The following is a 21,661-nucleotide window of genomic DNA, read 5'->3' on the forward strand; positions in this document are numbered from 1 at the left end:
ATGTGCCTCTCTGGGTGGTGAGGCTGGGCTTTTCATGGCACTAGAACTAATTCATAGAATCACCTGCCAATTTCACGTCTTTAAAAAATTAGTTTTATTCCATTGAGTTGTAACAAGAAGAGGTAACGATGAAGGAAGAGAGATGAAAAAGGATAGATAGAGAAATGCGTATCGAGGATAATGATAACATTATTAATAAATCGTCTTTCACTCATTTGTTAGTTCTTGTATCGTGTGGTGGAGAAGGGGCATTAACTTTGGCTAATGATCACCACATTTGAAAAAGTAATAAGTGTGAGGTCATTACAGCGATACCTCGTCAAATTAAGATTATTTTTCACACTAGTTGGACCCGACAACTAACTAGAAAATAGAAATATATATTACCGAGGTGTCAAACGAGTTGAGTATGCACAGAAATCAGAAATGTCGTTTAAACAAAGTGAACAAACTTATGGGCAAAGATCAGGAAAATTTTCCATCTTAACTTGACCAAAAAAGTGATTTTTTACAAGGAATTTCTTCAATTTGCCTCAAAAGTCTATGCACATGTCTTAACTCGTTTGAAATCTCCGTAGTGTACCCGACTGTTAATCAACTAAACTGTATAATGTAACAATATTGTATTGCATTTAAGTATAAAGTACTATAAATAATGTTACAGACATATAGAATAAAAGTTCGGGTGGTTTACTGGATTAGACGACGACTGTGATGTGACAGGGAAAATAAGATACCTCGTTCATTATGAATATACGTATTATTTTTACAGAAAATATGGAACATAGTGATAGTTTTTCGGGATGTATACTCCATTTTCTAAATATGAGGCTAACTCGTCAATCATGACATCGTTCACAACAGATTCATCATCCTCTGAGGATGATATTTGCTGACTGCAACTCTGATGATGAGTTTGAACCTTATTACTTTCGACAGTCTCTGCTATCTCTCCGCTACGGCCGACGCCATAATCCTCCTCTTCCTCATCCTCCTCTCGAACTTCTCGAATTGTAGGCAGCTGTGATGATGACGACGATGATGATGAGGGATGATCGAGAAGAGAGCACTTGATCCTCGTCTTCCATTTCAACGTTCGAAAACGACGGTTGTAAGAGCGAAGTGCACTTTGGGTTGGGAGCGACCCTTTACTTTGAATTTGTAAAGATTGCTGAAGTCTCAAGTTAAGGTCGGAGCTGCCAGAACTGCTACAACCAAGCGACAAATTGCTCAGGTCTGGTATGAACACGTCCGAGGAGAGGTTAGATGGTGGCGAAGGGGTCGATGCCTCCAAATGTGCCGAAAGCAGTTTCAATTTTGGTGGGGTAAGAATACTTCCACGAGGTTTGAGGGGACGTTTGGCAATTGGATTGTTGAGTGTGCGTTTCCAAAAATAGGGTGAAGGTGGAGTAGCTGGAGAGGATGGCGATGAACTTTTTCTTCTAGACTGCTGAGTCCTAGCAGAACTTGATGATAAGGAGGAGGACGACGACGACGACGAACAATTACAAGCGGTGGGCAGACCGCATGAAGAGCAATAATTCTCTCCGAGAGAAAGTGACTGGATCATGGCTTCCGGTGTGGTGGTGGTTGTCGTCGTTGTTTTGTGGGAGAGAAAGTCTTGGTTGCGTTTTCCAGGAGTGCTATAATCCGTTAAAAATGTAATTTAATTTAATCATAATCATTGCTGGCTGGGAACTTTTAAGTGTTGCACTTTCATACGTACAATAAGTTTGTGAATCTGTGTTGCTCCTGAATGTGTGATGAGGAACATGCAACTGCGATAGGTTCTTGAGGTGGTCTTCCCATTCTGGTCCTGACAAAAATAATCTTCAATCGGCCTACCACACTGCAACACAACAACAATTATCCACAATGGATGACGAGGAATATATTTGTTAGGATAAAATTAAATCCTAATTTGGTTGCCAAAGCTCAAAAGAAAGAGGAGGCCTTTTATCAACTCACCTGGTTGCACAGAACTATAGCGCAAGAACTATTCCAATAAATAGCTTCCTACTATCCTTCCAATTTATGTTGCTCCGTCCAAAACTTTCATGTCTCCTGGACTTTAAAGCCTGAAACCTGAACGTAATTTATAATCATCATATCATAATAGTATAATTTAATAATAATAATAATTGATGATCTCTTGTCGTTTGTAATTTATAAGCTTTATATTTTATGAATAAATCAGATTCTCAATACAAAAATATAATGTAAGATGTAATGAGTCATTACTAATGACCAAATAATTACGAAAGTAACCACAATAAAATTGGCCTGATTAGTGATTATTGCTCGGTTCCGATTTACAAAAGTAATTCAGATTGTACTTACCATGTACAAATTTCTTGACAATTAAAAGTTTTGATTTGCCTTAAGTTTCGAATTGAATATATTTAATTTGTTATGTTTTAATACAAACTTTGGATTTAATTATTGTGAATGTGAACTGAAGAAGAAGGCAATTGCGAGTGGAGTTGCATTAAAGGTCTACGACGAAATATTTGAGGGAGAAGAATAAGTGATTGTTGTTAATCACACGTTTCTTTATTTGTGCTGCATTCTGTGTGGTACTGACTGACTGATTGTTGGTGAGTCGTCCCTTTGCCCATTGTTGTCCAAACTAAATAATATAATGACGACGTTTTTACGAGATGAATGAATCAGCTGCTTTGGGAGTAAGACCAGGTGGCGCTGTCGGCAGCGTCTTTTTATGCAAATCATCTCCGGCTTTTACTACAGAATTCTATGCAATATGATAACCATCTCTTCGAAACGTTTAGGCCTGTCATCATATTGCCATCTTAGTTTAGCAACAACTGTAGAAGGTCACCCAGAGAGTGGACGGACGGAACCAATATTATTATTCAATTAACGTAAATAAGTCGGATGCTTGAGAAACTTTTATTGGTCGTAAATCTGATTGAAACAATGACATTATTTTTTTGTCAAATTAGTCAATCAATGAACGGGGTTTACCGCAATTAATAAAGTGAAATGGACGTATGGAAAAATACTACAGGCTTTTTTGTTTTGAGTATTTGCGTAGGCACTCGGTGTCATTGATAATAAAGATGGGCGTGTTCTTCGTCTTCCTCGCCCTGGGCTGCTGTTGGGGGGCTGTTCCGGAAGTGGGAGCAGCAGTTGACCCAGAGGGGAATAAGAATCCTTCGTCGGCTCACGATGAAATTAGCGTCTCGTATTCTATTGTTCGTAACTGGAAAGTTTTGCTATGCATACATACGTCGTGATTCTATACATTTTAATAGATTTTAATAGTTTTTCTTTCACTCCAGCCCACAGTAGAAGAACATATTCGAAGCTTAAACATCGTGGTGGACATGACATCCTTTAAGAATTGTGACATTTCAGAATGTTCCAACGTCTGCGGGACAAAGGATTCAAAGAAAGCGTATTGTGACCCGTACAATAAAAAGGTTAGCCGAAAGTGTCATAATACAACTAAATTTAACTAAATATACTGATACAACCACCACACTACTTTTCCTCTCATTTGTATTCCGATTTTGACAGCTGTGCATGTGCGATCCACAAAACTTCCACCCCAGTGACATGGTGGGGACAATTGACGCCGTGAATAGGGAAATCCCCCCTCAAAAGAATTGTTCCGTGGCGTGCAACAAGAGAAATTCATATGGTCGGATCTGGATGAAGGAAGAAAAATCTTTGTGGTCCTGCCTTTGCCTTCTGCGTCAGGTACAAGCCCCACTCATTTCTGGGTCTAATGGGATAATTTGTATTTAATTAATTATTCCAAATTAATATTCCACTTCCAATTGAGTGATTTGAAAGACATGATTTTATTTGCATACAGATTTTTTCTTAGAGCATCTAAGAATAATATCATTAAGGATTTTCTACTTTATTAACTAACTGTATAGCTCACCCCAACGGGAATTACACTCTGCGACCCACTCGCCAAGCCCAAGATGGAAGTTTGTCGTGCTGTTTGCCAAACGGACACGGCCTCGTGTTCATTCAATGGGGCCTGCGTCTGTCGCAAAACTTGGGATATTTTTTTCAACATGTCCGTCTCAAATGTTCGGAAAGAGGTGACAGCTTATTAATAACCCAAAGATCAAACATAAAAATGTTTCGTTTGCTTTTTGGAGATAAACAAGACAAACCAAAAATTTTAAAACAATGCCAGCCCTAAAATATAAGTGATGCTCTCAACCACGCCATGCATGTACAAAACTAACCTTGGCACCATTTCCGCTACAGATTCCGCAAGACCAGTCGGAATGTTCCACCATCTGCACGAGCTATCATCACGACTACGTGGGTCGCATCTACGACTCGAAGATGGGGGCTATGGAAAACGGTACGGGGTACGCGTTACGGGAAAAGTACTGCGTGTGTGGAGACTGGCTGGACATTGCCAAGCTCCCACAAACGACGGCCCTTCTCAACCAGGGCTTCCAGTTATGCACAGGTGTTAGCCAAGTTAACTGTTCATTTATCTCTTACTGTTATTTAGTTACTCTGCACAAATCATGTGATATATGAAACAAGCAAAGTAGAGGAATCAAATTCCATGCAAGGCACATTCTTATTTTTAGTCTGCATTAAATACAAGTAATCGTCGGTATGACTTGTGCACAGGCCTGAAGTGTAAACAGCGGTGTGGGATGGACGAGGCCGTGTGCGAGCCCCACTTCCGCAGGGGATGTCTCTGCCCAAGGGAGAATATCATCATTGGAAAACATTTGTGGGCCAGACTGCCCACGCCGAAGGAGACCAAGTGCTACGAGACGTGCTCTGCCTTTGGGTTCGGTGCGTTCAAATTATTCTCCATTCTGAACATACAATCATCGGGTAGGTCAACATGTTGTTTTATTTAGACGCACGCGTAATAGAATGGAACCCATTCCTGGTTCCACAAGATCTCAAATTTGAGCCTCACTACCGTAAGTCAACCTACCAATTCCTCTATGACGGCAAGTCTTGCCACTGTATCAAGGCGGTATTCAAAACATGTTCATTCTATTGCACGCGACGTGTCAATTTGGTTCAATCATGCAAAGATCGTATATAATCTGTAGCAAATCGACATGCACCAATATCGTCCCTGTACTGACGAGTTATGTCGTCTCATTTGTGGCCACTACGATGCAGAGTGCGACAAGCGCACTCGGCGGACCTGCTTTTGCAACACGCACCAACTGTCGCACGACCTGGGGCGTAATGCCGACCCGGGCGAGGTGAACTGTGACATCTCCTGTCGATACGGCCTCTACGATGCCAAAATACTGGACATGAAGTGGGAGGTGGGGGTTGACTCATGGGGCGTCAAGATCTCAAAGTACTGCAGCTGCATCCAAACCCAAACTCCGGCCGGTCTCTCACACTGCGACCCCATCCAGGACGAGTGCCCTAAATACTGCGGGGGAATCGGGAAAGCTTACTGTACCAGGTTCAACGGGGAATTTATTTACTCTTGCTTGCTCAATATCGTGCACATAAATAAATAAATATGGGTCTATGTAGGGAAAAATACTGCCACTGTGGCGTCGTTCCGTTTGGACCCATGTCGCTGTCCCCCCTTATCCGTCTCGGGAATGGGAAGGAGGCGGACGAGTGTGGGGAAAAGTGTCACTCTTGGCTCTGGCCCATGACGGAAGATTTGGACAATCGCCCCTTCATCTACGACGAAGCGTTGGGTGGGTTCGACTTGTAATTTTGAGGCAGAGCTTCATGCCATTCGCACAAAGTATGCATGGAAAAAATAATTCAAGTCTTTGTTGGTCAGGATCCTGCTCCACTGATTCGTCGTCATCGGATTCGCCACCCTGTCCAAAGGTGGACACCAGTCCCTGGAGGCCTGAGAAGGCTGGGGTGATGTCCATCCAGTTAGACTCGCTCGAGCTGGACGTTGCTGCCCGACGGAAATTCTGCATATGTGCCAAAACTAGCGAATCCATGTACAAACCTGGAAATCGGTTTATTGCTCATCTCGAGCCAGAAAGAATTCCAGACGACGTCCCATGTCCGGGGAATCACACGTGTGTCATTGTTGGCAAAAGCTTGCACATTACGGGATAGTACATATTTTATATTGATTGATTGAGCATATTTTATATTGGGAAGTAATAAAGTGATGGCCATGTCATGATGAATGCTGAATTATCCCATTTTCTCGAGTGTTGTGACCACCACTGCTCTCAAGATTTCGTATAGAATTTTATGAAACGACATTTGCATGCAGATTTGTGTTCAAAATATTTAATTTCGTGCAACCATTCCAAGTAATATTCCAACTAATATTCACATCTACTTCACCACACACATTTTATGCTAAATACTTTTTGACGGAAAGGTTGGGAGTGCATGATGTCCGATTGATCTGATCTACATATTGGAGGGCACATTAAGGAGTCGATGCAAATGTTGAGACGAGATGATATTTACCTCAAAAACGTCATTACCATCACATTTCCCATTTGTATGCTACTATGAGTATGCACATGCACGGTTAAATTTCTTTGGGCGATTGTGAGATAAGGAAATGAGGGCACTGATCCTAGCTTATTCCCAATCAGTGCAGTGCCAGAGGACCTATGTGACATTTTTGTCTAAATGTCTGGATTCTCCAACATAGATTCAGATAGGTTCAAGGAGAAATTATGTAAAGTCAATGAATAGGCAGCATGCAAATGCTACTGAACTTGGCTGCACCTTATATCGTAGAAAAGATACCACTAAATGCGACAGATTCCACAGCAAAAATTTGGTTTGCATCAGGCAGTATTATTACTGCGAATTGAACCATTGTTCCATCCGGGAGAACAAGCCAGCCAGGATCGAGTCGAGCGAGGACGCCAGAGAAGGAAGTCACGACTGCCTAGCGCTGCTGCCAATTATCGCCAACATTGAAACAAAGGTAACAAACAAGCAAAGGACAAGTTCCGTACTAATCTTGTCGTTTTTTCTTATCAGAAATCATGAGTTTTCCCGGATCCACATTTTATTCTATCCCACGCCTCCACGTTCCACAGCAAGGACGACCCAATTTTCTGCAGTTAGGACCTCCTCCCCTCCGCCAGCCGAGCGTCGTAGTCGTCGGATCACCCCAATCGGCGACATGTCCCAGCTTCACCACCAAGAGACCCCTCAACTTCGGCGTCAAAAGCTGCTACGCTGTCTCCGTCGACAAGCTCAGCCCCCTCAGCACGGCGGGGGCAACTCGAGTCAAAAGGAACACACATCACGTGTCGTTCTCAGAAATGGAAGACTTTGAGCTGAACGTTAAGGGGTGAGCCACAATTTCTTACACTTGGCGTGAATGAAGCGTGTGCTAAAGTAATACGTTACGTGCGACTCTTGTGTGTTGGTTTGGTAGTTATCGGGAGTATCGAAAACACGACTTGGTCAACAAATTCCGGAAACTTGACAATCAAGTCCTCGAGGAGAAAGACTGCTGGCTCGTGGAGAAAGATGGCTACTTTTGGGGGGATGACAGTCCTGAGACAATTCCAGACTTTAACCCGGCCGAGGAGGACGAGTGGATGGACGACTCTGAGTTCCAGCAGCATGGGCGAAAACCATTTTTGAGCAACACAATCCTCAACGAGCAAGAAGAAGGAGGACAAAACAGCCCCCCGTCGGAGCAAGACTGGCTGATCGCGGGAATGGAGGTGGACAGCGGAGTTACGCCCACCGAGTGGCCCACCCCAGTCTCTTCAGCATGGGCCTCCCCAACAACCCCAGGTCGGAAGACATTTCATAAAATGAACCCAATTAAAATAAGCCGTAAAACCTTCTTCATAATTTTGATTTGTACTCAGAGGGACGCAACTATGTTTCTGGGCGTCGCGGTCGTACTCCGGCACTCACGCCCTTGTCTGGTATCTGCGCCGACTTGTCATTGCTTGGATTTCCGGAGTTTCCTACCCCTGCTCAAATCAGGGCTGCAGCTGAAGAATGTTGGGATGACTAAAAACCAAGAAGGCCATTACATGCATGCAAATTATTACTCTGAGAAATGAATTACTCGGAAGAATGCATGGACACTGGCCCAAATTATGTTAATTTTTATGTGGGTTTTAATTTATTTACTATACTATTTGGAATATATGACAGTTGTGCTATATGGATGAGTCGATCGTCACGTCAGGTTAGACGAAGAAATCAACTCCTTTTACTCTCGCCAATGACAATGACAATTATTATTATTTTTTAATTACTCGACCTTTCTTTTGATCGGCACATTTTTATTGCAAACTATTATTGATGTACTTTATTTCACCAGATTGTTTTACGTAAGTCTTATTATTCCCAGATTATAAAAATAGGAAAAGTTTTCATTCACAATTTTACAGTAAAATTAACGTCTTGTACCATGATTATGATTTTTGTACTCGCTTTACTGACTAATATGTTTGCTTTGTAATGATCTTATTGCAGATATACTTTTTATTAAATTTTATCCAATGTTGTTCCAAAAATTATTATGCAATTAATTTGGTCAATTTATTAGATGAGCATTTATTTGGTGAAGCATGTGCGCATTAGGAAATTTCGAGTTTTTTTCGGGCAATTAATTAATTATCGGTTTTCTTTGTGTTCCATTTGGTTTAAAACAATCAACAATGGCTGAAACTACAAAGTTTTGATTGCATGAATGCAAAATAATCATGTTAATTGTTAAGTGCAAGGTCGCTGTACAGCATTGGAATTTGCGATTGACGACAATGTGTGGATAGTACCAAAGCTATTATTGACCGTCAGTGGAGCAGGATGTTCACAAAAATGAGATCGTCACTCGTGGTCGTCGTCATCATATTGATTGCTACGAACCTCAACCCCGTCTCCTCCACGGATATTGTAGACCATCCCCACCACTTTTGCTACAGCGAGGAGTCCTGCGCCCCTAACAATGCTGAGGTCTGGCCTGGAGCTTGCCAATCTGGCGAGTCCCAGTCCCCCATTGACCTCGTGGACGGTCCTGCTGACGAGGAGGTCGAGGTGCCGCTTCGTCACTTGAAGACCGACCACTTTTTTATTCAGGTAACTCGAGCCAATAAGAAAATGATCATTTAACTTTGCGTAAAAAATGGATATTGAAACGCGCATGTGCATGACGAACGTATTTGATACTTTGCAAATAACTCATTGTACATACTTGTATTGTTTCTATCTGTAAATGCAATGGATCTGATACAAATAGAATAATGGACATACGGTCAATCTCGACTTCCCCAACGAAAATGAATTTGGGGATTCGTATTTCTTCCCTTCTTACGGGTAAGTACACAATTAGTGCTGGAGATCAGACCACTCTTCATATGTACAAAACCTCTTCGTATCCATACATGATTTGGATTTTGTATGAAGGTTGAGCGATCGGCTCTTCCGTTTGTCAAATGTCCATTTCCATTGGGGCAGCAAAGACGAGGAAGGATCGGAGCACACAGTAGACGGCAAATCGTATTCAATGGAGATGCATTTGGTGACCGAAATAGCGCTTATTTTGGCCAGATGATTCAGTCAGAGTAAAAATAATATGGTTGACATAGGTTCACTACAACGCAGACTATCTGAACTCTGCCTCAGCCGTGGGATCGGGCGACAAGAATGCGCTCTCCGTGGTGGGGATATTTCTCGATGTGGACGCGTCCGCCGCGCCCAATCCGGCCCTCACCCCCGTCGTCGCCAGCCTTAAGAACATTGAAGACGTGCACTCGTACTGGGTCAGAGTTGACGAAGCGCTGGACCTCTCGAGTCTGATGCCGAAAGCTGGAGCCACGGTGTTTTCCTACCAGGGCTCCCTCACCACTCCAGGCTGCAACGAGCAGGTCAACTGGTGAGTGTAGGAAGCAGGACGACAGACAAAGGGTACATTTTTCATCTCTTTCGCCCTAGGTACGTCTTCAAGGACCCCGTCTCGATTTCACCCTCCGACGTGAAAGCCTTCCGTGACATCATGGACGGGGAAATGGGTCGAATTTCTGAGAACCACCGCCCAGTACAGGTACACACACTGCGATTAAGAACACATATCTCTGGGTAGCCTTTTAGTATGTCACCACCCTGTGCACAGAAACCATTTAACCGGACGATCCTAATCCGAACGGCGACCGGGGGGCAGATTGAAACAAGTACGGACGCATCTGCAACCACATCTGCTGCAGATGCGGATCCCGCAGATAACGGTGGAGAAGATGACAATACCAAGCCATCAAAAAAGTCTTGCAAAAAGAATAAGAAGGACAAGAAGGGGGGAAAGAAGGCCAAAAAACCAATTAAAAAGAAACTCATGATTACAACTCATTAATCTTATGAAACAAACATTCGGCGAAAAATAAAGCGAAATGCGGTGAAACCCATCCATCATTGCGGACCATCTTCTGCAAACCCTTACTCACACCCAAGTGGGGGTAGTCACACCCCATCCGCATTCTTCCCTTAATTTTCTTCACATGGTACTTTCATTCTCAAATTTTAATAAATTCACATTCCCCATTGGGGGCAGAGGGATCATGGGCACACCCCTGAGGCCAAAATTGTCTTATTAATTATGGAGCACCCAAACGAATATCATACTCAAAATTTTAAAAAAATTGAAATTTCGTGCGTGACTGACCACAGGCCCATTGTCAGTAGCGACGAGGGGCCCTACATACAACGCCCATATTCGAACAGTACGAATCGTACTCCTCCCCAAAAACTAGGAACACGTTAGCGATGACCGCATGTTGAAATTCACATCCGTTCGAAAGTTATCGTGGATACGCACGGAGACGGACAGACAGACAGCTACTCAGAATCTGAATTTCAGATGGTTTTTACTTGCCATTCAGTGAATTAATATGGCATGTCCGACCTTTCAAGGAAAATCTCTTGTACGTAACTGATAAATCGAACTATCCTTTTTCTGGTCATTTCTCTTTCGCTGGTTCGGATCATGATCTTTGTTTCGTGGTACGAAATTTAGGTAGAGTTTGCCTGCCCCCTATTCAATGTTTAGCTAGATCCTTGAAAGACGTTGATTGGTCTGATTTTGAAAAACACCTTATGAATTTTAACTTTAATTTTGAAAACAATCTGTCTACTTGTGACCTTGAAGTAATAAGATTCAATAATCATGTAATGTCTCATTTAGACAAAATTTCTCCTCTTAAACGTAGACTTGTCAAAATGAAAAAATGCAAATGGTTTAGTGATGAAGTAAAAAAAGCATGCAAACTTCGCAATTACCTTCGCGAGGAGGCCAAAAGTAATGGTGATTGGAAATCTTACAGAATTGCTCGTAATGAGGCAGCACGAATGTTGAATACTGAAAAAAATACGTATTTTAAAGAAAAGTTTGGTACTAAACTAGAGTCTGAATCTTTGTGGAATACTATTGATGAATTAACTAATTTTAGACGTAAACAATGTACTAAAATAACTTCTCTTGTAGATGATGATGCCACTATTGTTACTGAAGTATCACAGATTAATACCTTGTTATCTAAAAAACTTTTCAAGCCTGACTCTGACCTTGATCACTCTGTAACACGTAACTTAATTAATAATCATATTAATAATGATGATGATGATGTTGAATTGTCAATTAATCCTGATGATATTTCACAACTGATTTCAGACACTAAAAATAAGAACAAAAACGACAATGTTAATATTCCTTTGTGGTTAATGAAGAGATGTGTTAATTCGTTTAGTATCCAACTTGCTGTCCTGTTTAGCCACCTTTTACATATTTTGTATGTACCTACTCTTTTTAAACATTCTATTATCTTACCATTGTATAAGGGCAAGGGACCGCGTAATGTGCCCAAGAATTACAGACCGATTGTTATCCTTAATTCCTACTGTAAATTATTTGAGAGGTACCTATATCATAGGATAAAAGATAGAATAGATGCTAAATTAATAGATGAACAGCATGCCTATCGTAGCAACAAATCGTGTCACTCTGCGATTAGTGCTTTCACCACTTTCACCTACTCTGAACTTAACAAGAAGAACGGTATTGTGGGAGCAGTTTTCATTGATCTTAAGGATGCTTTCTCTAGTATTTCACATGACAAACTGGTTCGAAAATTGTTATCCAATTTTAAATTAAGCAAACGACTAGTTAAACTGATTTATTGTACTCTTGAGAATAGAACTTACAAATTTGTATCTGGTGATGATGTTTATTGTATTAATACGGGCGTAGGTCAAGGTTCAATTTTGGGTTCAATTCTTTTTTCTGCATTCCTCGACGACGTGAAACCCTCACTGGAGCTACAATTTTTATGTTATGCTGATGATATTATTATTTATTTTGGTTCTGACGATATTAACTTAATTGCTTTGAAATTACAACAATGTTTGCAATCCTTTTGTGATTGGTGTTTACTTAATGATCTTAATGTAAATTTTGACAAGACAAAATGTATGTATTTTCATAATGAGAGAGTTCCTTTAAAATCAACTGTAAATTCAATTATTGTTGATAATGATAAGTTAATCGAGCGTGTGTTCTCTTTCAAATATCTTGGCCTTGTATTAGATCCTAGTCTTAACTTTAAGTTACACTATGATCATGTCTATGCTAAAGTGTGTCAACGCATAAAATTGCTGCATGGTCTGAAGCGTTCCATAAATGAACAGGCTATGAAGGTTTTGATTAATACTCAAGTCCACTCTGTTATTGATTATTGTATTGACATCTGGACTGTACAAACTTCTCTTTCTCTCAAGAAAGTACAAGATATTATTGATAATTTTTTGTTAAGTTACTACTTCCCAAAGCTTGCGAAATCATACTCTACAAGAAAGCGTTCACTTATTAATGTTAAAAAAGGAATTGATGTTAAAAAATTCAGAACAGATAATAATTTACTTACTGTTGAGGAAAGGTCTAATTATGTATTACTTAAGAACGCGTATAAACTTTATAAACTCGATAAGTTAACCTTTTCCGAGAGATCTATTAGTTATAACCGACCTAATATGTGTGCGCCTATTCATAGGACAGAAGCTTTTAAACGCTCGTTGACGTATAGAAGATACCGTATTTGGAATACGTTACCGAAGGACTGGGAATTACGTAATATGTCTTATGGTTTGTTTCAATCAAAAGCACGTGACTTTGTCACTGGTCAGAATTGTGACCAAGATGTGCAACCATGATTTTGTTGTAGTTATTAGTGTAGTTTAGATGAATTCATTATTGTATGTGTCTTGATCTGAAAAGCAGATTTTTTCTGATGATTTGCGACATTTTAATAAACTCCAGTAAACAGTAAACAGTAAACATGGGGGCGGTGTGCACCAGTCTCTTATTTCGTGGGAAGAGATTTCACACTACAACTTTTGCGAGGAGAACACGTTGGTTGGGTTGTCAGACTTTGAAAAGCGTTCATAAAATAAAATAATATCGTGTCGTAGCATAAATTAAATTGGAATGGACGAAGGGATGAAGCAGCAGGGTCTGAATTTGGTGGAGCATGTTGGTCAGTTGGTCATGCCGGGGGATGAGTTTTCTATGCCGCAGGATCTGTCAAAACTCATCCTCGGTCCTGGACTCAAACTAATCACGGATCGACGCAGCACTTGGGAGGAGGGAGGGGTTGGCACAATCCTGGCCTGCAAACCCGGTGTCCTTGCCAAGGTCAAGGGGAACACCTTTTTCGTCGAGGTCAAATCCAAGCAGGTACATTAACTTGTTGACGAATGTGTTGTTTGTGCATTTATTCCCACACCCTTGCTCATTGTTTTATTTCTGTTATTTAGTATGACTCGTACAAGAAGGATGATGTTCTAGGTGTGATAAAACAAAAGGGAAAAGGAGACCAGTACACCTGCGATGTTGGGACAAAGGAACGAGCACATCTTTCAAAGTTTGCTTTTGAAGGAGCCACGAAAAGATTCAGGCCAGACTTACAGGTTGTTATGCATGAGATATTAATTAAGAGTCGTGGCATTTATTTCTTAATAAATGTAATTAAATGTTCCACTGCTTTATACAGGTGGGTGATGTCATTTACGGAAAAGTTGTCGAGTTACCTCCCGATTTCCCAATGGAACTCACTTGTGTTCATGGGACGGGAAAGTCGCTGGGTCTTGGTGTGTTGGAAAGTGGTCACGTTTTTCAGGTGAATAAATTAGGGTACAATTGTATACTCCTATTAAAGCAGTAAATTCAATCATAACCGAATACGTAATTCTTATTTATTTATTAATTATGCGCTTTTTCAACATTAGATCCCAGTTCATTTTACCCGACTTCTTAGAAGCGCCTCGGACTCTGTTAATGTGCTCAGAAAAATCGGGAGGATCGTACCCTGTGAGACAGCCGTGGGTGTGAACGGGTTGATTTGGGTGAAAGCAAAGAACGCTGTCCTTACCATCTTGGTCTGTCAGCTCATCACCAAACTCTCACAAAGTAGTGTGGCGGAACACGAACAAATTCTTAAACAGTTTAGGAAAGGAATCTCCAGTTTAGCAATGTAACAGTATTATTATTGTTGCATAATAACCTCGTTTATATCTACACATATAATAAGTTATTTGGTAGTAAAATTGTGTGTACAAAAACTATTATTGGGAATTAGCTGTTGAATAAATGGTATTTTTATATGCGATTGAGAATTTAATTACAAAATTTATATAAAAGTAATAATTGTATATAATAGTTTATGCATAAATAATAAGCTAAGAAGAAGTGCCAATTATTTAGTATAATTTTCGTTTCTTGATGACAATTATTTGTCACTTGCAAACCGAAGGGCAAAATTGGTCGAGATTGTTTCTCTGTTTGGATTCAAGGCATGCAACATGTTCTCAAAATTTCTATTGGTTTCCGGATTATTATTGGTAGTCGTTGTTGTCCTATTAGCTTCCGGGTTATCAGATCGCCGATCTGCTGGTGATCGGAGTGCTTGTACAAACTCTGAATACCGTCCAGCTTGGCAGATAGTAGACACCAACTTCGTGCTTTTATTGGGATAATTACAAAGTAGGCAGTTAATTAAATTTTCACGGACTTCACTTTCCTGTGGCAGAACGAAAAGGAAAAATTAATGAACAATTAATTGATACACACAAGTATTATGTATTCTTGCATTATTAGTAGTAGACGAGTACCTGAGAACCCAAGTAATTTTTCACCTCAGGGCCAGCAGCACCATTATTTTCCTGGGGCGTCATTTCTGAAGCTGCCTTACTCTCAGCATGCAACTTAATCTGACACTTCAACTGTTTTTCATAAATCAATTTCATTGGATGGGATATATCTCCTTCATATTGACCAGACGCCGTCTAAACCAGGGCAAAAAATATTTAGGTGCTACATATGTATGCAATTTAAAAAAGCACATAGTTTTAGTTTGTAGGACTTACTAATGCTGACAATTTTGCAAGTCTACTAGTTTCGATTGATTCTATGTGGGATTTCTGGTGTTCATTACGAGAATACATATCGATATGTTCCCGGCACAAATTCTTATAAAGCTCGGAGAGAAGATCTTCAGCAAAAGTGGGACTCGCCTTGGGTGCGAGTTTCACCTTAAATTTGTCCATAAGATCCTTTGCCTTCTTGATCTCAGACTTTTGCCACACCACTAATTGTTTCTGACTTAAGCCTTTATTATTCTTATCCCATCGCCCAACAAAGTGATCGCACAAATAGTCTAGTCTCTGGTTAAGGTCTTCTAAATCCTGAGGGGTTGCCGTTGTTTCAAAAAATATGGAATGGAAAAGCTTGATACCTTCCTCTTGAAGTTGGTAAAGTTTTTCAGGAGGAGAAAGTACTTCCTCTTGTTCAAGGACTACCTATAAGACCATGACCAATCAATACAGTACTTATTTCCTTGCAACTATTGAGTAAAACTTCTTGTGCTTACCATATTTTGTGTTTCCAGCAATACTTTGAGATCGCTGGTAGTCCCATCAAGAAAGCCAATTATATTGTTAAGTTTCTTGAGTTGTTTTTTATCTGTGGGAACATTCCACTCTTCAGTAGGATCAAAATCATCATTGTCCGTATTGTTTTTCGGCATCGCAGCGTTGAGTTCGATACGTTTCCGATGTTCCAACTCTGCCAGTCTTCTGGTCAACTCTGCATTCGTGTTGTAATTGAGATTGAGGAGGGGTTCTGACTTGGTAAGCCCATGAACATAGAGGTTTGATCGGATAACATCAACTTCGTCCTCCGAACGGCACCGTGGTATGAGAAAAGAGAGCAAAATATTTCTAAGCGGACCACGAAGTAGGAGGCTACAATGACAAGAAGAGAATTATACACTAGATTAATCGAAATAAAAAATATATATTACCAGCAAAAATCATGTGCGAAAATGTAGAGATGAGTATTTAAATTCAGATGTTTACCTGATGTCTGAGTTTTTGTCAAGTTTAATGTTGATAGAGTCTTTGAGCCATGCCTGCACTGTGGAGTTGCTCATGATGTTTCACAGGGACTAATTGGTCAATTATTATTATTTCAGTACTAACGCGGTTGAAGGTGCGAGCGGTGGCTCGCTGACTCATCTGGTTGCAAGTTGACAGGAGAGAATGGAGCGCAGGCAGAGTAGAAAGCGGGCGAAGAGCTTTCTCTGCTCAGGCATTTCGCAACATGTTCGCAACAGATGAATCTGACTGCATAGCATAGTTGATAGTGCACGTCTCATTGCAGATCTGCAACAGGATTCCCTATCTCTCTTCACGGCTCCCACAATCTTCCAGAGTCTTGGGATTAACGAAAATGGGATTAATGATTAGGATTAGGGATTGATTTTAAAAAATTCGGGATTGAGGATTGAGATTAGGGATTAAATTAACTCGGGATTAAAATTAATTTGGGATTAAATCTCTCGAGGCATTCAATCGGATTAGGGATTAGGATTAATTTAGTCCAATTTTAATCCCGGATTGGGATTAAAATCGTATTTATCGTCGATCACATTTGTATCTAGTTAATGTTTCCAATGTTTTAATTAAATTTTTTGATAAGCCCTAAACAGTGTGATTGAATATGAATCCTACCGTAACCTAATGACCGTATAAATAATGACCTAAAGTGCGAGTTGTCGCTTAAGTGACAAGCCTCCTTTTGATTATCATTGAGAGTATTTGAGAGTGAGTGGGCACTCCCACTGGCCACTATAGGTTATTATTATACGGCCATAAGAATATGTACTCTGCACATTAGCCACATAAAGTAAGTTTACTTATTAAGTCAGCACTTAACTAAAATCAACTTGAACAGATAAAGTTTTATCAAATGTTTTTAAATACATGAGCATTTGTTTTATAATATCGAATTGTTGTTTGTGAAATACAATGATAGAATTGCCGTAAATACATAGTTGGTAGGTATGGGAAACATATTTTTCATTGAAATAAAAGGAGAATTGGCAAGGTCTCTGAGAATTTTCAACAGGTGGAGCTGATTTAATCCCATTTTAATCCCATCTTGGATTAAAATTAATCAATGGCTTTCGGGATTAGGATTGAGGATTAATTATTTTTTCCAAACTACTTGGGATTGAGGATTAGGGATTAAAAGTCAAACATTACGGATTGAGGATTGGGATTAAGGATTAATTAATCCCCAATCCCAATCTCAATCCGTAATCCCGGATTAACCAGACTCTGCAATCTTCAAATATTTCCTCAAGATATTTTGCATAATTCGAATCTGCATAAAGCCCAAAAATATCATTCAAATTCAAAACTGTCCTAAGTAGCCCCTAAGCCCCAACAATAATATGAATATCAAAGGCCTCAATGGATGCAGTAATTCCAAAGTTGCACACCCCTAAAATTAAATGTTGACCAACCAGAAAATGGCTTAGCCATTGTATTGAACCTGTTGTGTCCATCTTCGGAGAGACGAGTATTATGATTATGCACAGCAGAACTTAACTTATCAAAGTAATTACTAAAATATGCCTCAAGTGTGTGGCGTATAGCTCAGCTCAGAACAGAATCCAATATGCATGCATGAGAATATTTTTGGACCACATGCCCATTTGTCAACTGCAGCTATGCTGACCTCCCACTTGAAAGGTCACCTACGCCATGGTATTATTTTGAACTTGGATCATAAAAAAAATGAAATGGATGGCACCTCCGAGGGTTAGGGCCAGTTGCCAAAACCAAACAACGTCATTGGCGAAAAAATCAGAGTTTAAGAATCGTCAACAACAATACCGTAGAAAGCTTTCATACTCGCGTCAAGTACAGAACCTCTGTTTTCCCATTCGTGGCAGAACCCCGACCTTGCCCAGTACAGTTAAAAATTCGGATAAATGTGCTCATGGCGTCTTTTCTTGGCAAAATGTTCTCCTTTGACAGCTTGTAGCACTTGCAGATCAGTGCATGGTTCCAAGGTTGATGGACTCGAGGACTTTATGATTTTACTTTAATATGCTTAATAACATAAGTGGTGTCAATATGCAGGCCTAATTAACCACCCTCTATCCTTCGATATTTAGCTGGCAAAATTCGTAATGCCAAGTTTCAACCAGTTTAGCGTTCTCATTCTCTTTCATCAAGTCCCCAGAATACCTTCCAATTCCATGACTTTGAAAAGTTTGCATACAAAAGTTTCATGAAATGCTAATAAACCTCCCACTTGTTAATTTATGAATTACTAATCGCTTATATTTATAGTTGTTCTAGTCCATGCATATTGTATAATTGCGCAATTAGTTTATTGTTCTGTTGGTAATAAATATTTGTATGTGTGTGTATATATACTTATATATAGCTTGTTTTGCAGTGGGGCGCTGCATAATAAAAGTAGAAAAACAAGTTATTTGTAAAGTTCTCACACACTGGGCCGAGAATAAAAAGGCAAGGATAGGCACACACATAATCTGCTGTATATGAATACCCTTCTTCTCCAGATGAACAAACATCATGCAGCACACAGCAGAAGAACATGCCCCATAAAAAACAGAATCAGTGGTAGAGAGCAGCGATAGATGTACATAAAGTAAGTAATAAGAGAGCTTGACAACAACAACAACACTTTTTTTTCACCAGAGCCACCCTGCCACCCCTCAAACCTCGCGACATGACGCCAACCTCGCGCACCACTCAATGAGGCGTCCTCCTCGCTCGGAGGGTGGAAGGATGGTGATGCCACTCCAATGGGGGTACACCCACCCATGTCGCCCCCCACCCCACGTCCTCCTCGACGAGGGGGACGACGCCGAGGGGGAGGAGGACGGCGACCTGGAGTGGGTGTGGTTGTCGTGGACGTCCCCCGGAAGAGAGGACAAAGGAGAGCGAGTTGGGCTAGCAACAGCAGAGGAGAGAGAGAGCTGAGCTGCCGAGTTAAAAGTTGGTTTAGTAGGCAAAGAGTTCTCGAGAGAAGCAGAGCGTCCACCAACCAGCGCATCAGAAGAACATCGTCTCAACTCGCCTCTCACTTCTTCTACTCTTCTCACCTCTCGTCCCCTGACCTGATCTGACCTCACCTGTGATACCCCACAAGAAGAATGGAAGTCATCGCCAAGCCTGTCGCCCTCCACCCATTCCACCGAGACCTGCCTGGTAAGACTTTTAAAATCACTGCACATTGTTCCCAAATATATACTTCACTCTAGAACTTTCTGAGAGTAGTTTTGCGAATTGCGAATGTTAGTTGGTTGGTTGGTGGTGGGGCAGGAGTGGGTGTGGTGAAGTCACCATGAGCATTCCTATTTAAGAGGAACTTGGTTTTTGAAATGGAGACCGGTCCCCCACATCAGCATCAATTCGTTCATTGTTAGATGACTGTTATACTTTCCTCTGCAATCTCGCCGGTTCGAGTTGAGTCAGGCATTCGAAATTAATGTTGCAATCAACACCACACTGCTCGTCATGCCATGATCAGTTCACCTCGCGAATCTCTTCCTGTTTCTACTTTATCGTCATTCACCAACGTTGAAGAGAGAGAGAGAGATGAGTAGACAAGCCGGCCACACAAATTACCACACGTATTTTTTTGCTCATCTGTCACATTTTATCTCTTTTCTGACACCGTGCAATGATAAGAGCTTACATGACTATGACTCGTGTATGATAAGGAAAACTTGATGAACGTTGTTGTTCTTGTTTGTATAGGAGAAACTCGCTCCGCGGTTCAACATGTGGATTTTGTGGAAGCAGCCGAGATCGATGATGATGGTGGGGCTGTGATGACTCTTCGGTGGTTGACCGGTCGTCTGGAGACAGCTCTCCGACTGGCAAAAAAGGCCCACCTCGACTGCGGACAAGTATGTGACACATGCTTTTATTTCAACCAAGAATTTTATCCACCATTAAGACTTAAACTAACTTAGACTAATTTTAAACGTCTCAGGTTCTCCTCCCACCTTCGCTCCTCGTTCACATTGCGTCTGACATCGTGGGGATGGCAGAAACTGAGCCATGTGGGCTGCGGGGGGCTCTCATAATTCTTCACTTCCAAGGATCTGCTCCTGCGGCCTCCAGCGAGATTGGTCAACTTCGTGGAGACCAGCATCTTCCACCCACTTTCCAATTGCATCTCACCCTCAAGGAGGAGGAAGCTCCTTGGTACGAAAAAAGACTGCCCCAATTCATCAGGTATGTGCTTATCTCGCTCACTCACAACGTATGCGGGTGACCATTCGGACATGGAGCTAATGAACAAATATTCTTGTTACAGAAGCTGGACAAAGGGTCGGACCATTGTCGTCGGAGAGGGTTACACCCTCGCGAAAAGGAAGCTCTACCGCTCCTCCTCGTCCTCCTCCTCCCACTGACATGACCACCACCACCACCCACCAAAGCATCACCACAACCAAATAGCCAATTACCCACCTTCGTTCTACTACATGCATACATACCGTCATCCTCAGCAATACAATATGTATACCACAAGCACACAAAACAAGGCGCATCGTTTTCTGTAAAAAAAAGTCGTCCTCTAGTATTATATGAAAAGAATTAGGAAACGAAAGTCCTTGAAAAATGTCTTCGTTCTCCGCCCCTCTTCTGGATCTTCTGAGCGACGTGTCATTATTTATATCAATTGTTATTATTATTATTATACATATTCTCTTCTCTCCGATCTCATCAATATCAAATTAAATACCCCTCCCCCAAAAAAAGCTTACTTAAGGACGGTAGAAAAATATTATATATATATAAAGCCAGCCACTTACTCGTCCTCTAGTCCAGAAGAGGACCAAATAATCCCAGTAATCCTGTCCAGGACGGTCTCAAAAGTCACGAAAGCCAAAAAAACATAATTATATTAATATTAACAGTAGTTTAGCTATTGTAATAATGTTTTGTAGTCTTTAACATTTTTCTACCTGATTAAATTCACCTCGGTTATTCTTATCAATTCATCATCGCAAGAAGGCTCGAGTGCATGAATGCAAATTAATCAAGCTTGTATAGGAAAGAGATTAGATTCCAGTGCATGGAATGAAGTCGGAACGATATGTACCTTAATTAATTTCCTTAGTTCTTATGATCATCAATATCATCATCAACTTGTATGGTGTTACATATTACGATAAAGATTTTGGAATCAACAAAACAATTGTGTTATTATCTGTATTATAAGTGTCATTAAATAATCACTGATAACAATGTGCATTTAAAATGAAACAAAGAACAAAATAATAAAATATGAAAGATTTTCTATGTTATGAAACAATCCAAGAATAGAATT

General features: G+C 40.7%; 6 protein-coding genes across 7 annotated transcripts; 4 read left to right on the forward strand and 2 right to left on the reverse strand.

Moving 5' to 3' along the window:
• Positions 1-70: 70 nt before the first annotated feature.
• LOC110858512 (putative protein TPRXL) lies at positions 71-2,640 on the reverse strand. Its single transcript, XM_022107327.2, has 4 exons — positions 2,341-2,640; positions 1,969-2,085; positions 1,727-1,849; positions 71-1,643 (listed from the first exon to the last, which is right to left on the reverse strand). Exons 3-4 carry the CDS (start codon positions 1,807-1,809, stop codon positions 767-769), a joined length of 960 nt encoding a protein of 319 aa, XP_021963019.1. The 5' UTR covers positions 1,810-1,849; positions 1,969-2,085; positions 2,341-2,640; the 3' UTR covers positions 71-766.
• Positions 2,641-2,825: 185 nt separating this feature from the next.
• LOC110858529 lies at positions 2,826-8,474 on the forward strand. 2 transcript variants are annotated; one of them, XR_004836815.1, is made up of 13 exons: positions 2,826-3,215; positions 3,303-3,443; positions 3,541-3,723; positions 3,909-4,079; positions 4,252-4,462; positions 4,633-4,803; positions 4,872-4,937; positions 5,073-5,443; positions 5,518-5,690; positions 5,780-6,910; positions 6,967-7,282; positions 7,370-7,737; positions 7,815-8,474. XR_004836815.1 is itself a non-coding variant. In XM_035858812.1 (8 exons), the coding sequence occupies exons 1-8, from the start codon at positions 3,012-3,014 to the stop codon at positions 5,105-5,107; spliced, it is 1,182 nt and encodes a 393-aa protein (XP_035714705.1). In that variant the 5' UTR covers positions 2,826-3,011; the 3' UTR covers positions 5,108-5,444. The 2 variants fall into 2 exon arrangements, 1 of the variants encoding a protein (XP_035714705.1); XM_035858812.1 differs by lacking the exons at positions 5,518-5,690; positions 5,780-6,910; positions 6,967-7,282; positions 7,370-7,737; positions 7,815-8,474 and having other exon boundaries at positions 5,073-5,444.
• A 240-nt stretch (positions 8,475-8,714) lies between these two features.
• Positions 8,715-10,506, forward strand: LOC110858531 (carbonic anhydrase). Its single transcript, XM_022107347.2, has 6 exons — positions 8,715-9,036; positions 9,197-9,273; positions 9,364-9,478; positions 9,546-9,832; positions 9,892-10,000; positions 10,070-10,506. The coding sequence occupies exons 1-6, from the start codon at positions 8,767-8,769 to the stop codon at positions 10,301-10,303; spliced, it is 1,092 nt and encodes a 363-aa protein (XP_021963039.2). The 5' UTR covers positions 8,715-8,766; the 3' UTR covers positions 10,304-10,506.
• A 2,799-nt stretch (positions 10,507-13,305) lies between these two features.
• LOC110858487 (exosome complex component RRP40) lies at positions 13,306-14,618 on the forward strand. Its single transcript, XM_022107291.2, has 4 exons — positions 13,306-13,675; positions 13,756-13,908; positions 13,992-14,117; positions 14,227-14,618. The coding sequence occupies exons 1-4, from the start codon at positions 13,427-13,429 to the stop codon at positions 14,473-14,475; spliced, it is 777 nt and encodes a 258-aa protein (XP_021962983.1). The 5' UTR covers positions 13,306-13,426; the 3' UTR covers positions 14,476-14,618.
• LOC110858486 lies at positions 14,458-17,921 on the reverse strand. The gene is made up of 5 exons (XM_022107290.2): positions 16,354-17,921; positions 15,867-16,239; positions 15,364-15,795; positions 15,109-15,282; positions 14,458-15,017 (listed from the first exon to the last, which is right to left on the reverse strand). The coding sequence occupies exons 1-5, from the start codon at positions 16,425-16,427 to the stop codon at positions 14,727-14,729; spliced, it is 1,344 nt and encodes a 447-aa protein (XP_021962982.1). The 5' UTR covers positions 16,428-17,921; the 3' UTR covers positions 14,458-14,726.
• Positions 17,922-19,305: 1,384 nt separating this feature from the next.
• Positions 19,306-21,646, forward strand: LOC110858510 (protein charybde). Its single transcript, XM_022107325.2, has 4 exons — positions 19,306-19,527; positions 20,080-20,231; positions 20,318-20,562; positions 20,645-21,646. The coding sequence occupies exons 1-4, from the start codon at positions 19,473-19,475 to the stop codon at positions 20,739-20,741; spliced, it is 549 nt and encodes a 182-aa protein (XP_021963017.1). The 5' UTR covers positions 19,306-19,472; the 3' UTR covers positions 20,742-21,646.
• Positions 21,647-21,661: the final 15 nt, after the last annotated feature.

Source organism: Folsomia candida, unplaced genomic scaffold (genome assembly GCF_002217175.1).
Source record: "Folsomia candida strain VU population unplaced genomic scaffold, ASM221717v1 Fcan01_Sc021, whole genome shotgun sequence".
Taxonomy (NCBI): Eukaryota; Metazoa; Arthropoda; class Collembola; order Entomobryomorpha; family Isotomidae; genus Folsomia; species Folsomia candida.